Below are 15,197 nucleotides of genomic sequence, written 5' to 3' on the forward strand. Positions count from 1 at the left end.
CACTGTTAGAATTTTTAGATTGTTATTAGTAGAATTTAAATTATTGCATTTTAATTTGACTGAGTTGTTTTTGATGTTTTGGCTTCTATTTGTTTTTGTTTTTGTTTCCTTCCACCTTTATTTCCTCTTTTTGTTAATTTTCTGTATGCCTTGAATAGTTTAATAGATCTCAAAATTTTCACTATTTCTAAATTCGGTGTATTATTAATTGTGTGTCGTATTGTACATATGTGTTATGGTGAATAGTTATAACAATAATTAGGTGTTGTCATTCTCGGTATTCATCGTCAACCGTTGCAATACGATCGATTAAAATAGCTCATTGTTTTTTTTTCCTTAAAACCGTAAAACGTAAACAACAATGGTCTTAATAGATGATAAAATCCTTGCAAAAATGTTATAAAACTTCAAAGTATTGCTAAATTAATTGTTTAAAATCCACGAATTTTCGTCAAAAGCAGCATTAACTCATACGAAATCCTCTGAAAATGAACTAAAATTCGTCCTGTATAGAAATAACACTTAAAACAGCCGTAAAATGAATTAATTTTAAGAGCTCTGTGAAAAGCAGCCTTCCAGCGCTGAACACATTACACATTCTGTCGTTCAAATAGGCACTTCTTTATCTTTACCGTGTCTTATTATGTTAATTATGTCGTTCAAATAGGCACTTCTTTTCCTTTACCGTTCTTGAACTGTTAATTATGTCGTTCAAATAGGCACTTCTTTTCCTTTACCGTTCTTGAAATGTAAATTCTGTCTTTCAAATAGGCACTTCTTTTCCTTTTCCGTTCTTGAAATGTTAATTGTGTCTATCAAATAGGCACTTCTTTTCCTTTACCGTGTCTGATTATGTTAATTCTGTCTTTCAAATAGGCACTTCTTTTCCATTACCGTTCTTGAAATGTTAATTCTGTCTATCAAATAGGCACTTCTTTTCCTTTACCGTGTCTGATTATGTTAATTCTGTCTTTCAAATAGGCACTTCTTTTCCTTTACCTTTCTTGACATGTTAATTCTGTCCTTCAAATGGGCACTTCTTTTCCTTTATCGTTCTTGAAATGTTAATTCTGTCTATCAAAGAGGCACTTCTTTTCCTTTATCGTTCTTGAAATGTTAATTCTGTCTTTCAAATAGGCACTTCTTTTCCTTTACCGTTCTTGAAATGTTAATTCTGTCTTTCAAATAGGCAATTCTTTTCCTTTATCGTTCTTGAAATGTTAATTCTGTCGTTAATGTAGACACTTTTTAGCCTATATTTCTTTCATATTTCATCAAACAAATAGACACTTTATTAGTTTGCTTGGTTGAAAAAACTATCATTAATTCTCTTATTTAGATAAATTGGTAGAGCACTCGTTTAACACGCAAAGGGATCATAACGGATCCCGGGTGCAGTTGAAAGCTTTTTTCCGACCCCTTCCCTTTCCTCCGTTGTCCACCCAGCAGTAAATGTGTCTGTTAGATTTGGCGGAAAGTGTTTTACGATAGACTATCGTCCCATCCAAATTGTAGCTATAAATTCCAATTGTCTGTGTCATGTGATAGAACCCGGAAACACTCAGGGGTCTTAAGGCTCTGAAGGACTACATTTTTTTCCTTATTGAAATATACTTTTCTTTCTTTACCATTTTTTCAGTTATTAGTCAGGCCATTCAAAGACTTTATTTCCTTTATCTCCATGTTTAAGTGTTATACCATTATATCTATTTTCTGTTTCATTGAGTTTATACCAACACAGATAGCTCATGTATTACAAGTCAAACTTGTGAATTAAAAGTCAAAGTCATAAATTAAAGGTCAAAATCATGAATTAACATGCAAACTCATGAATTAATTAACTTTTGAACGATTAAAGAGTTTATCAAAATTATCTTTATACTTTTGACTCATCTTGTAATAGATACAAATGTTTATGCTTGAGTTCAGATCTTCAAGGAAGAAAACTGAAGTAGACATAAATTTAATTGTATTTTTGAGGTAAAACAATAAGATAAAGACAGCTGTGGGTAAATAACATAATAAATACAGGACACAAAACACAACTATCATTTTAATCGCTTTAACCCGTTTACGATCCATGGATTGGTCTCTTTTCCCAGTAGCATTTCCATTTTCTGTATTCTGGTGATCTCTTGGTCCGTTTGACGAAGCTGCCATTTTCCTAAATCGACCTGTCTTTACCAGCTTGACGATGATAATAGCGTTGAAAATTGGAACCAGAATAATGGCTAACAGTCGAAAACCGTTGTTGACAAACATTAACATATTTCTGGCATAAGGTTTGATAACGTACATTCTCTTGATATAGCACCTGGTATGATTATCTGTTAAAGAACTACTGGGTTCAATTCCCCCTTTATAAATAAGGAAACATTCCGGAAACTGGAGACCAAGGGTGATTAAAAAAATGACAGATAATGCCGCGCATGAACGCTTAGGTGTCAATAAGAATTTGACACGGAAGGGAAGTGCCACACTTAGCATTCTCTCAAAAGACAGGAAAACTGTGCTCCAAACTGTAAATTCTACGAAAAGTGTCCGTGGCCGATGAAGAAAAAAGTTAACACATTCTAAATATTCAACGGGGCTTTCCATTAAGTTCTTGTCCAAAAGCCTTTCAAATCTGCGTGGTAACTGAATTGACATCCCTAAAAATACCAGAAGTGTATGCAAAAAGTCTGACACAGCGATTGCTGTAAGTGTTGGAGTGCAGGGGTCTGCCATAATTCCTTGGCGATAAAAAATGATGAAGTTGATTGTATTAGAGACCGTCCCTAGTCCCGTCACTGACAATGTTAAGACGGTATGAATTGAAAAACCTATCTTTCCAGAGAGACTAAGAATAGTGTCAAATTCGTTAATTACAAATATATAAAGTGGATTTTTATCAAAAGCAAATGTTGGATTTAGATTGAAGAAAATTTCCACATTGATAGAAATATTCCTGGAAGCCAGTATTTTGGTGTCAGTATCTGAAAAAAAAGAATAAATGCATATATGCAAATTGTGACATTTGCTATATCATGGAATACATGCTTTATTTAGTATTCTGTACTACGTTTTATGTCACTGTTGTGAAAACATTAGCATAAAGGTGATCAAAGCTCACAACAACACATAACATTTACGATAAGACACGACGCAAGTGAATGAAATAAAGCGGTTATAAGGTCTTTCAGTGATTTCAAAAACCTATTTTTTGAAAACCATTTTATATATATATATATATATATATATATATATATATATATATATATATATATATATATATATATATATATATATATATATATATATATATATATATATATATATATATTATATATATGTATATATATATATATATATATATATATATATATATATATATATATATATATATATATAAAAATATATATATATATAATTTCTTTAGAAAATATAGCCTAATGGAGAACATTGTGCCATTTGAGTCAATAAAAAAATATATGGCGCACAACTCTACTACTAATTATTATTTTTTATTATTATTATTATTATTATTATTATTATTATTATTATTATTATTATTATTATTATTATTATTATTATTATTATTATTATTATTATTATTATTATTATTATTATTATTATTATTATTATTATTATTATTCAGTTTAGTTACAGCTTAAGTAGTTATTATTAATTAAGTCCATTATTTCAAATATTATTTGTGCTTACATATTTCACTAGAGAAGGATGCAGTCTATTATCCTTACTTTCCATATTTGAGTTATATTTTACCGACCGTTTACTTACACTGTTGTGGCGATATATTTATATATACTCTAACTATTACTCACTAATAAACTTTTCTCTTAAATTTAGTCACTCAACACTTCTGAGTTGACTACTTCCACCATATTGATTTGGGGTCCTGTCAAAAACACAACTTTGGCGACGAGGATATCTCATATTAATCCTACGAATCTGCCTCTCGGAGCGTTTGATTACTTCTATCGAAAAGTCAACACACCACGAATGAAACTTTCCAGCCCAGAAAACCGGAGCAAGTGCCTTTTGTGCCTGCACTGTAGTACGTCATCAAAACTGGATAGTGAGAGGTCGAGCGTCGCCATTTTTTTTTAATGCAACCAGGGATTTAATCTCTATTATAATGACTTTAATTGAGCACGATTATCCTTGATTTGTTGGCGGAAAATAGAAAAAAAGGTCAGGATTATGATGATAATAATAATAATAAATGGCATTTATATAGCGCTTTACCCCGTTGTCACAGGCTCTAAGCGCTTTACAGTGATATAAAACAAAACATATTACAGTGAGACAAGTGTGAAGGAAACGTGATACGAATTCAATTTAACAACAACAAAATATGAAAATAATATTGCAACATTATGACGTAAAAAGATAAAACTTTAAGCGAGATTTGAACGTTGTCAACGAATCCGAGCATCTCACGTGTGACGGGAGAGAGTTCCAAAAATGGGGGCCGAAAATTGAAAAGACTGTTCACCTATTTTACGTAATGGCTTAGGTTTGACAAGGATTGATTGGTCATTGCTTGACCTCAAGTTTCTATTGGGGACATATATGTTTAGAAGGTCTTTAATATAGGAGGGACTGTTCGTGCTCAGGGATATGTAGACAACAGTACAAATCTTATAGGCAACTTGTTTTTCAACAGGAAGCCAATATAACTCACGGAGAAGAAGAGTTGCTGACGGGTATTTTTTGTTATTGCGTACAATGAGCCTGGCTGCGTTATTCTGAGCAACCTGAAGTTTGCTAATTTTGTCTTTAGTTAAATTCGCCCAAAGGGAGTTACAATAGTCCAATTTAGATAAAACCAAGGAATTAATTAAAAGTTCTGTTATATGCTTCGGTATTAAATTACGAATTTTGCTTATTTTTTTCATTTCTATGTACATAGATTGTATGGTGTTATTCACGTGGCTTATCATGGAAAGATCTTTATCAATGATGACGCCAAGGTTTTTTGCTTTATTTGAAAATTCTATTGTGCTATTTCCGAGAGTAATTAGTGATTTATTTGCCTGTTTAAGGATACTCGGTCTTCCACACATTAAAATCTCAGTTTTACTATCATTTAATTTTAACTTATTGTGGTACATCCAAGATTTAATCTCATTAAAACAGCTCGTAATTCGTTGTATTAAGAACTGTAAATTACTAAGGGGTGCTGAATCATATATTTGCGTATCATCTGCTAAACTAAATTCAAAATATTAAACTACACTTCTATGTGTACATTTTAGGATTGGCTCAAGGACAGATATACTGAAAGGACATTCATATGGAATCTTCAACCCCCGCTAGTGGGGGCCATTGGTTGGATAACGATTTCAAGCAAAACTACTACTTTTCTGCCTTGTTACAATTTCCTTGAATGCGCAATAATTGATTCTGTTTTTATAATTTCGGTACTTTATAATAAATTGGCCAATTGGCCACCATAAGTTTTAAATAATACTTCTTATGTCTTAAATGATATGAAAATATACAAAAAGTAGTGAACTATAAAAACTTTTACAGGAAAGCATGAACTATTTCTCTATGACGTCCTCTTACAAACTGAGTGATTAGGTTTGTTATATTCTTTTTTAAATAGACAGTACGAATCTGCTTTCAATACCTTTTAATAACTATGGCTAATTAATCGCACCAGAATCTTTGAAAAGTGGTAAGTACCAATAATAATTGCGTAATAATTATTTAAGACATGTTTAGAATCAGCATATGGCTGTAGTTCCTGCAGACGATAGATTGTCGTGCTTGGTCTGTGGAGTCGCACAGATATGGTGATCAGAATTAGACTCTAACATCCTGATTCGGATTACTGTTTCTTATCTTATTATGGCCTTTGGCTTTATATTTATATCTTTTTTTCTATATGGTTCACTGATAAATATTGACTTTATTGTATTAATCTAGTGTATAAGTCTAGAGGGCCCTCGTCACGTCAACTTCACAACTTGAACAGTCCTTTCTACTACTACTACAGTTGCTAGATAGTTAGTGGGTTTGATAATAATATAACCATAGATGATGGATATTGGACTCTGAATATATAGTTATGCCCATTACATGGATCTGGTGTTGCTGATATGACTGTCAATTGTATGAGACTAGTACTCTGAATATATAGTTTTCCTCATTGATCTGAGATGTTACTGTTACAGTTACACTCACTCATTCACTCTAATTATCTCTCTAATTATGGAAGGGAATCATGGATCTGATACTACTCCATGGACTGAAAGGAATGAACTAGTAGTCTGAATATATCGTTTTGCCTCATTGATCTGAGATGTAAGTCTATTAAATAACTCTATGACTACATGGAAGGGAACAATTGATCTGATTCTGATGCTACTCGTTGACTGTAAATAATGAACTATAGGAGTCAGATTTATTATAAATGGCGCATGTTTTTCTACTTTTTCTCAGATGTCCCTCTATCCAAAGTTGTAAAACGTGTGAACCTCCGAATCATTTTCTCCTAACTGGTCAGTATCATGATGCCTTATCACAAAAAAAATTCTTCTTCACGACCTATAGAAAGCTACTTTAAAACCGATGTCTTAAAATCAGAAATTTTACACTGCTAAATATGTAAACATTTTCACACCACAAAGTACGATAAATTCATCGTTTTTCAAAATAATCTTTTGTTCAACAGAAGTTCCAGCTAGTGGTTACGAGTTCACATCATACTATTTCCCGAATAAAAGCAACACACATTAACTGTTATAAGGTAACAACTTATGAAGTTTGCATCCAATTTTGACTTTGTAATTTATTGCTTTTTATCACGTCGCAATTACCGAAGACTGAAATGAATCTCTAGCTTTAACTCATTTGAATTAGTGGTTAAATACTCAAAATTGTCAAATTAACAATGAATGTTTATATTTAACTTTGAAAAGTTGTGTCTATGCATGAACGTTTTAAACAGCATTTAATGTTTTCTTTTAAACCTATAAGCTCTTAAACCTCCAATATTGTCGAGGATCACTCCACAGTTTGTAGGATTTTACATTGTAAACTTGTTAAAACTCTGCACATAGTACTAGTTAAAAATACATATATTAAAAAGTCACGTTGTGAACTCTAGCAATCGCGTGAAGGCATGTTGGCAACCGTTTTCAGCCACTTCATTTGGGAGGCTATTCCATAGTCGGGCAGTGGATGGGAAAAAAGGAAAAATGTGGGCGTCTGTTTTTGATGTTGGGATGGTTACTCTTGCTGTGTGTCCCCTCGTAGTTCTTGTGCCGATATCTTTGATGTCGTTTGGAAGTTTAAGGCACGAATTTTTGTAGTAGATTATGTTGAACAATTTAAGTTTATCTATTTTTCTTCTCTTTTCCAGAGGTTCAAGGCCAATCCGTTGTGATATTTCAGACGCACTTGAGAAAGGATCGAATAGGTTTGTGATGCGTCATACTTTTTTTCTTTGGATGTTTTCTAAGGTGTCGACGTTTTTTTTTTGTATATGGGTCCTAAATTGAGCTGCTATACTCCAAAACTGCTCTAACAATATTGTTAAAAGCAAGGATTTTAGTTGAAATTGGGCATCATTTTAAATTGCGGGTGATGTAAGCACTTGTTTGATTTGCCTTTGAAGCCAGATGACGTATGTGGTCGTTCCATTTCAGGTTTTTAGCAAAGTCAATCCCAAGTTATTTTATTGTCTTTACTTGCTCCAGGTTTTGACCATGAAGTTGGTATTCAAATGTGATCGGTGTTTTCTTATTTGTCATGGTTAGACCATGGCAGATCGTCATTTAGTGTTTTGCAGTCGTATGTTGTTCTTATTTGATTATATAGTGCTGTGTCTTCAGAAAAAAGGCGCACTTTTGACTTTATAACTCGTAGAAGATCATTTATATACACTATAAATAGGATGGGCCCACGGACTGAGCCATGAGGTACCGATATCACCATCCCGATATTGGAGGTCTCGCCGTCTACAAGAACCTGTTGGGTGCGATTGTCCAGAGAAGCTGCAATCCATTGTAAGGTTTTGTTCCCGATACCAACGTCATACAATTTCTGGATTAACCGATGGTGAGGAACCTTGTCGAAGGCCTTGGCAAAGTCCAGTAGCACTAGATCAATTTGACTTCCTTTATCAATAGCAGCTGACAGATCATGTGTTAATGATAGAAGTTGAGTTTCACATAAGTGGTGCTTCCTAAATCCGTGCTGTTCATCACACAAAATTCTGTTAGTTTCGAGATAGTCCGTGATTGAGGATCTCACTATATGCGTTAACAGTTTTCAGCAAATGCAAGTCAATGAAATTGGACGGTAGTTTTGAGCCCTGATTCTATCACCTTTCTTGTAGATGGGTTGGACAAGAGCGTGCTTCCAAACAATTGGTATGTCTCCCGTTTTAAGAGAGAGTTTGAACAAATGTGTGAGGGCAGGTGCAAGTTTGTTATTCAATATCTTTAAGAGACGGGATGGTATTTTGTCTGGGCCGCATGCTTTCTTTGGATCTAGAGTGGCGAGGAGTTTGGAAACGCCCTCTACTGTCAAATTTATTTCGGTCATAGTGTTGTGATCGTTTTCTTCGCCTTATGGCTGTCGAACGAAAATGTTGGTATGAGCTTTTGAAGCAAAAACAGAACAGAATTGGTTATTAAGTATGTCTTTTTCCTTTGCGTCAGAGTATAATACATGATCATGCTCACGGGGGGCTACACCAACCGAATCGCACCTCCTACTTTTTATAAATTTCCAGAGCTTTTTGTTTAAGTCTTCACTGACAAGTTCGTTAACATGATTATGATAGGCTCTTCTACTCTCTCTCTCTCTCTCTTTCTCTCTCTCTCTCTCTCTCTCTCTCTCTCTCTCTTTGGGTTTCTTTTTTCAGTTGGGCATAATTGTACCAGCTTTCTTACTGTTGGTCTTTCTCACTCTGCTCCATGCCTTTTGTTTCTGTCTGGATAATCGTTTGACGGTAGTGTTTTCCCATGCTTGGTGAAATTTCCTTGAGCTTTCCCTCGTTGGTACATGGTTTGACATCATTTTGTTTAGGTGGTCGTTGATGGCAATCCAAACGTCCGCAGTTCTTTTTAGATGTTGATTATTTATGTTTTCGCTAAAAAGACGTATTTCTGTCAGCATTTCGGCGATATTTGCCTTTTTCCAAATAGTAATAGGATGTTTTGTGTGTGACTTTGTTTGCTTTGATAGTACTTTCCGTGATGACGATGTCATGGTCACTCGTGCCTGGAATTTCTGTACACTTGATAATTAAATTTGGTCGGTTTGTCATAAATAAGTCGAGTATATTTATACCCCTTGTTGGATTTTTGTTATTTGACTAAGGCCAACATCTTGCAATTTGTTAATAAATGCTTGGTTTATAGAGGAAGGGTATTGGTAACTGGTTATTTTTTTCTTGTTCCCAATTGATATCAGGTAGGTTCAGGTCTCCGCTTAACCAGAGTACATTCTTCGGGTCTGGGCTATCAATACCGCGTGTTATCTCAGTCATTTGTTCCAAAGTTAAGTTTGAAGGTATTCTGTACATAGCGCCCACAGTGAGTAGGCCCTGTTCTGTTTTGATATTTACGGACACCGATTCTGATCTTGTTTGAATGTCAAGCTTTAATATTGAGAGGTTCATTGTTGTTGCAACCAGCACCCCACCGTACCTATCTTCTCTGTCTTTTCTGACCACGTAGAAATTTGTTTCTGGTGGAAATATTTCACTGTCCTTTATTTCAGAATATAGCCATGTTTCAGTACCTATGATTATGTCTGGTTTTATGTATGATATCAATTTCCAAAATTCGGGTAGTTTTGGAATTATACTTTGAAAGTTTATGGTCATAGTTCTAACTATGTTTCTTGGTTCACCATTACGATCAATGTGAGTTTGCCCGTTTGCCATATTAAGCGTGTTATTATTTGAGTTGATTTGGTTATCGATTCTTTTTATTTTATTTGGCCTCATATTGACCCTTCTTCCCCCCTTTGTTCTTATTGTTTTATTTTCAGAAGTCACGTTCTCATTATGTTTACTTAAGTCTTGTATACCATCAAAATGATCAGCTGTTGTCATTTTGTTTTGTTGATATGTTGATGTGTCGTTTGCTATTGGCATGTTATTGTGAGTGTCGTTGACTGGTATGTTGACCAGAGACCTTGGGCATCGTGTTGTGTGTTAGGTACTTTGAGTGCTCGATTAGAATGAAAGGGTGGTGGTTTGTGACCTATTTGAATATTTATTTTTCTCTGTTTCCGCACACCACCACGACTTGGTCGTAGCCGCTGGCTATTGTTACCGTGATACCAAGACGATTCTGTGCCAATAAATATGTTGTTGTAATACGGATAAAAATAGATATGGCACATTGTGACTAAAAATATTAACGTAAATGTAAACCATAAATGTCTAATATAATACTTCAGACACTGGGATCTAGATCAATAAAATTTTAATTTATCTAAAAACCTCTTATGAATTTCGAAGACATATCACAATATAGAATAAAACTTTATTAAAACGACTGTATAAAATTATTTCAGACTTTTGTTTTAGAAATCAATAAAAATCACAGAATTAGGGAGAGAAATAATAACACGTTTGCCGGTTAGGCGAACTACACACTCTCCGATCACCCGTATCCTCATCATCACTTTACATGTCCATTTATTAATCAAGCTTCTAAAGAAATCATCCGGAATCAATCATTATAATGTCCGTTTTTAGAATATCTAACTACTCATCCTTTCCGTTTCTTGGCTACTCTTGTTCACTGCTGATAATAATAATAATTAAATATATTTTTGGACCCAGAATTCACAATCACTCTCTAAACAGGTAGATCTTGCCATATAATGCCCTTGCTGTTATTTTGGTTTAAGTTTTCTATATTTTTACTAGGCTCCCACTAGCATTGCCTGAAGATTCCATATGAATTTCCTTTTAGTATAGTTGCCCTTGGCTTGGCTCCATTGATCGAGTTTATATCATTATTTTTTTATGTACTACATGTTAACTGTTGCTGTTGACCAGGGACCCCTTGTAAATCGCTTTGAGCACATCTGTGGATATTGCGCTATATAAAGTTCAATATTTTTCAATTAATTTTTTTTTATATTATTAACAAAGGTAGCAATAGAAATCAAACATACGTGGACAAATAGACAAAAGGGAGAAGGACTTGTTTACTTGGATCTATCTATAAACCATCTATCTATCTGATCTTATCTCTCTAAGCCCCCCACCCCCACCCCCCACGCCGATTATTTATGATGTGTGTCCAATTAAATTTACCATCCCTGGACTGACAGCGGTTTACACAATTCTTTGATTTTACACCGCCATTTATCGACTGTATGAGGAGACTCAAAGAGTGGGACTCGTCTCTTTGAACTTGCTGTTCGGACTTGCTTGTTCATTTGACACGTACCTGTTTTATGACACAATGGTGTTATTAGGAGGAATGGATTAAACGTGAGGAGAACATGGGAATTCCTTTCAACATTTCGGACCCGTTGATTTCAAACAATGACAGTACCATGCCAACACGTTGTTGGGTCATTATTCAAATATTGTGTGCAATGAGTAGCACAATCTCTCTCTCTCTCTCTCTCTCTCTCTCTCTCTCTCTCTCTCTTTCTCTTTCTCTTTCTCTCTCTCTCTCGCTGTTTCCCTCTATCATTCTCTCTCTCTGTCTCAAGCAGAATTAAGTGTGGTCAACGACAGTTTGAGTGACAATGATTGGGAATTCACAAAGATAATGTCTTTTTATAACGCATTTGAACAAATTAACCCCAACCGGCTTCAGTGTGAATAAATATCTGGCGATAGGCATTGATGTATACTGCAAAAGTATAAGGGCAAAACAATATGCTTTCTTGGTAACTTGTACCCCTATTCTTTTCCTGCAATTTAACCCCCCTCCCCCTGACAAATACCCTCTCTCTACACACTCTTCAATCAACCAATTAAAATTGACCATTTTTTCTATGTCCATCCCAATTAGCTGATAAAATGACAAATCCTATTGTCCAGCAATCGGGAACCTCTGCGGACACAACGTCTTGCACGCTTTTTTAGGTATTGTTTCATTTTCTGTCATAGGGACACTTATGAATGGATTTTAAAAATTCAACAATATTTTTCTCAGTGGAGATAGGGCTTTGCTTTAATAGTAGTATTTCCTACACAAATAGAAAACAACAATTTTTATAGTCTTTGCTATCTGTTGACGCATCTCGGGACCAGGTCGCGGGTCTGGCTGGCAGAGGCAATGCTTGACGTCTTTGCAAAAGGGAAGCTCCCACATTTGTGGAAGCACGCAAATATTGTTGCCATCCTAAAGCCCGGGAAACCGGCAAAGGAGGCCGACAGTTACATGCACATATATCTACTGAGCTGTCTTCACAAATTGTTGGAGTGAGTTCCATTAAACCGATGGGGTTCGATCCCAGACGCTGCCCTGCCAACCGAGCAGGCGAACTTCAGGGAAGGGAGGTGCACCACGGAACAGGCCATAGCCCTTACAGACTAGATTGAAGCAGGGTTCCAGAGAAAACAGCTAACAGGTACTATATTTATAGACCCAACGGCGCCGTACGATACGGTCAGGTGCGAAGGATTAATGCTCAAACTTGCAAAGATAAGGTGCAAAAAGACCCTGAAGTTGTTCTTTTTAACTTTAGGGGAAAGACATTTCCACGTCGCGCTGGGAGACGCTACGAGTAAAGTTATAAAATTGAAAATTGGGTCCCTCGGGGTTCGGTACTAGCGCCAATGTTGTTTAACGTTTTCATTAGCGACATACCGTACACTTCCTCCTCGAAGCTGGGATACCCGGACGAATGGGCACTCGTTACTCAAATTAAAATGTGGACCCGTCTCGAGAGCGTACTCAGCGAGGACGTCACCAGACTCAAATCCTACTTCGACAAGGGGTACCTGAAGATGAACACTTAAAAAACAGTGGCCACTGCTACTACCATATGAGCCGCATCCAAAATATTTAGGAGTGACGCTGGAGCGCAGCCTTACTTATCGAGTGCATCTCAAAGGAGTTGTCCAGAAGATAGAGAAACGCAACAGTCTTCTGAGGAAGCTGGTGGAATCAACTTGGGGCGTTAACAAAGCGCTCCTGAGCACGTATGTCTTGGCACTGTGCTATTCCACCGCGGAGTATTACTCTCCAGTATGGGGTAGAAGCAGGAACGTTGAGAAGGTAGATGTTAAACTTCGCAAGTCAATGCACATAGTTTCAGGAACGCGGGCAACAACGCTTAGAGAATAAGGTCCAATAATGGCAGCAATCCAGCCCCCTGATGTCCTGAGGGAGACGATTAAGGTAAACTGGCTCAATAACATCAAAGAGAGAGGAATTGGGGATACCTCTCTGAAGCGCATAACGGACGGCGACCCCGTTTTGATCGAAAATGGTCCCGGAAAACCCGTGTACGCAGCTTCCCTGACTACGAAAAGCGATGCATATACGAGATGGAAGTCGCTTTGGACGAATTCAGTCCCTCGATGGGGCGGGAACATACACTCTTCTAAACTAGATGAGATGTTGCCAGGCTTCTCCACCAGTAAAAGGAGACACTGGGTGGCAGCGAATCGGCTTCGGTCAAGGACCTGTCTCACGGAAAAGTTGCTTCATCAGTGAGGACTTTGCACTTGTCCAATATGTGCCGATGTGGGATAGAACTCGAAACCGCAGAGCATCTAGTTGAACGGCGTGTTGTGACAAAGCTTCAGGGTGGGTTTACGGCGGTGCACGAGTGCGGTGAGGAATTTGCTGTTTGAGTCAATCGTCATAATATAATAGTGTGAGAACCATTAGAAGCCGCTGCCAGAGCACTGTCACATGCGATTCCCATCCATTGAAAATCCCATTGATGAATCCAGATGCGTAGGATAAAGATGAGATATCCTCGTCGCCAAAGTATTGCTTTTGACGGTAACCCAAATAATAATAATAATAATAATAATAATAATAATAATAATAATAATAATAATAATAATAATAATAATAATAATAATAATAATAATAATAATAATAATAATAATAATAATAATAATTATAATTATTATTATTATTATTATTATTATTATTATTATTATTATTATTATTATTATTATTATTATTATTATTATTACATTATTATTATTATTATTATTATTATTATTATTATTATTATTATTATTATTATTATTCTGCCATCATGTAAGGCATTGTTTTTCTTTCCAACTATTACCTTTCCATTAAGGAGAAACCTATCCCCACTTGTACGCTTTCCATTGCTGCAATGCAACACACATTGGTGCTAATTTTACACTTATGGTTTAATCAACATAAATCAATTGATCTTTCATATAGGACAAAATCCAATAGAGTTTGATTTTTCAAAGGATCCATGAACAATGGTAGCACGTAAAATGTAGATTAAGAAATGAGATAGGTTAGGTGACTTTAAGATTTTTTTCCGACTGAGAAAATGCTGCTAACTGCCAAGTAAGAGAGAATGTAAGAACCTTTTCCAAGGACTCAATTATGCGCCAAGCAACAATACCACAAGATCACATTGCTAAAACAAAAGAAAATGTCTGGAATTTATTGGTATTCCTTAATTGTATCTATCTAGTTATATCATGTTATAATAATCATTACCCTCGTGTATACCATAATGTTGACACATAGCCTTGCCACGGTCATAATTGTCCAAAAGGTACTGGCAACGTCTTCTCGTGCGGTCATCATAAAGGGCCAATGCATGCATAATGCATGATAGAACATGTCCCAATGTCCTGAAAAACAAATGGTTTTAGTTGTGTATCATTCTTAAAGCCATACAATGCTCTATAAGAAAGTATAATAATAAATACACGTGTTCAGCATTCACCCTCTTTAATAATAAGTATCCTCGATTCACAACTTAGGTCATTCAAAATTCATTCGCAATATTAAGTAATATTACATAGTTCAGGAATACACACATACACACACACACACACACACAATGAATAAACAAGCACAAACACGCATACAAATAAACACAGACAAACACACTATTAGAAAGACATGCATTTTAAAAATATGAATATTTTAGTCTAACTAAATACATTTAATTGAAACAAACTGATTAACAGATCTGATTCATCAGAAACATCATTGTATACCTTTTTTATTAGCACTAAA

The 15,197-nt window shown here is 35.4% G+C and overlaps 1 protein-coding gene across 2 annotated transcripts in view; it reads right to left on the reverse strand.

Annotated features, from left to right (window-relative positions):
* Nucleotides 1–1,000: 1,000 nt before the first annotated feature.
* LOC144957791 (uncharacterized) overlaps nt 1,001–15,197 on the reverse strand; it is a 97,585-nt gene continuing 83,388 nt past the window's right edge. For both annotated transcript variants that reach the window (XM_078889218.1, XM_078889219.1), the window contains exons 18-19: nt 14,670–14,806; nt 1,001–2,975 (exon numbers count right to left, since the gene is read on the reverse strand). In XM_078889218.1, the coding sequence (XP_078745344.1) occupies nt 1,834–2,975; nt 14,670–14,806 (1,279 nt within the window). In that variant the 3' untranslated portion in view covers nt 1,001–1,833. The remainder of the gene's footprint in view (nt 2,976–14,669; nt 14,807–15,197) is intronic.

Source organism: Berghia stephanieae, chromosome 12, assembly GCF_034508935.2.
Source record: "Berghia stephanieae isolate SIO BIC M18660-M18661 chromosome 12, UCSD_Bste_1.3, whole genome shotgun sequence".
NCBI classification, from domain to species: domain Eukaryota; kingdom Metazoa; phylum Mollusca; class Gastropoda; order Nudibranchia; family Aeolidiidae; genus Berghia; species Berghia stephanieae.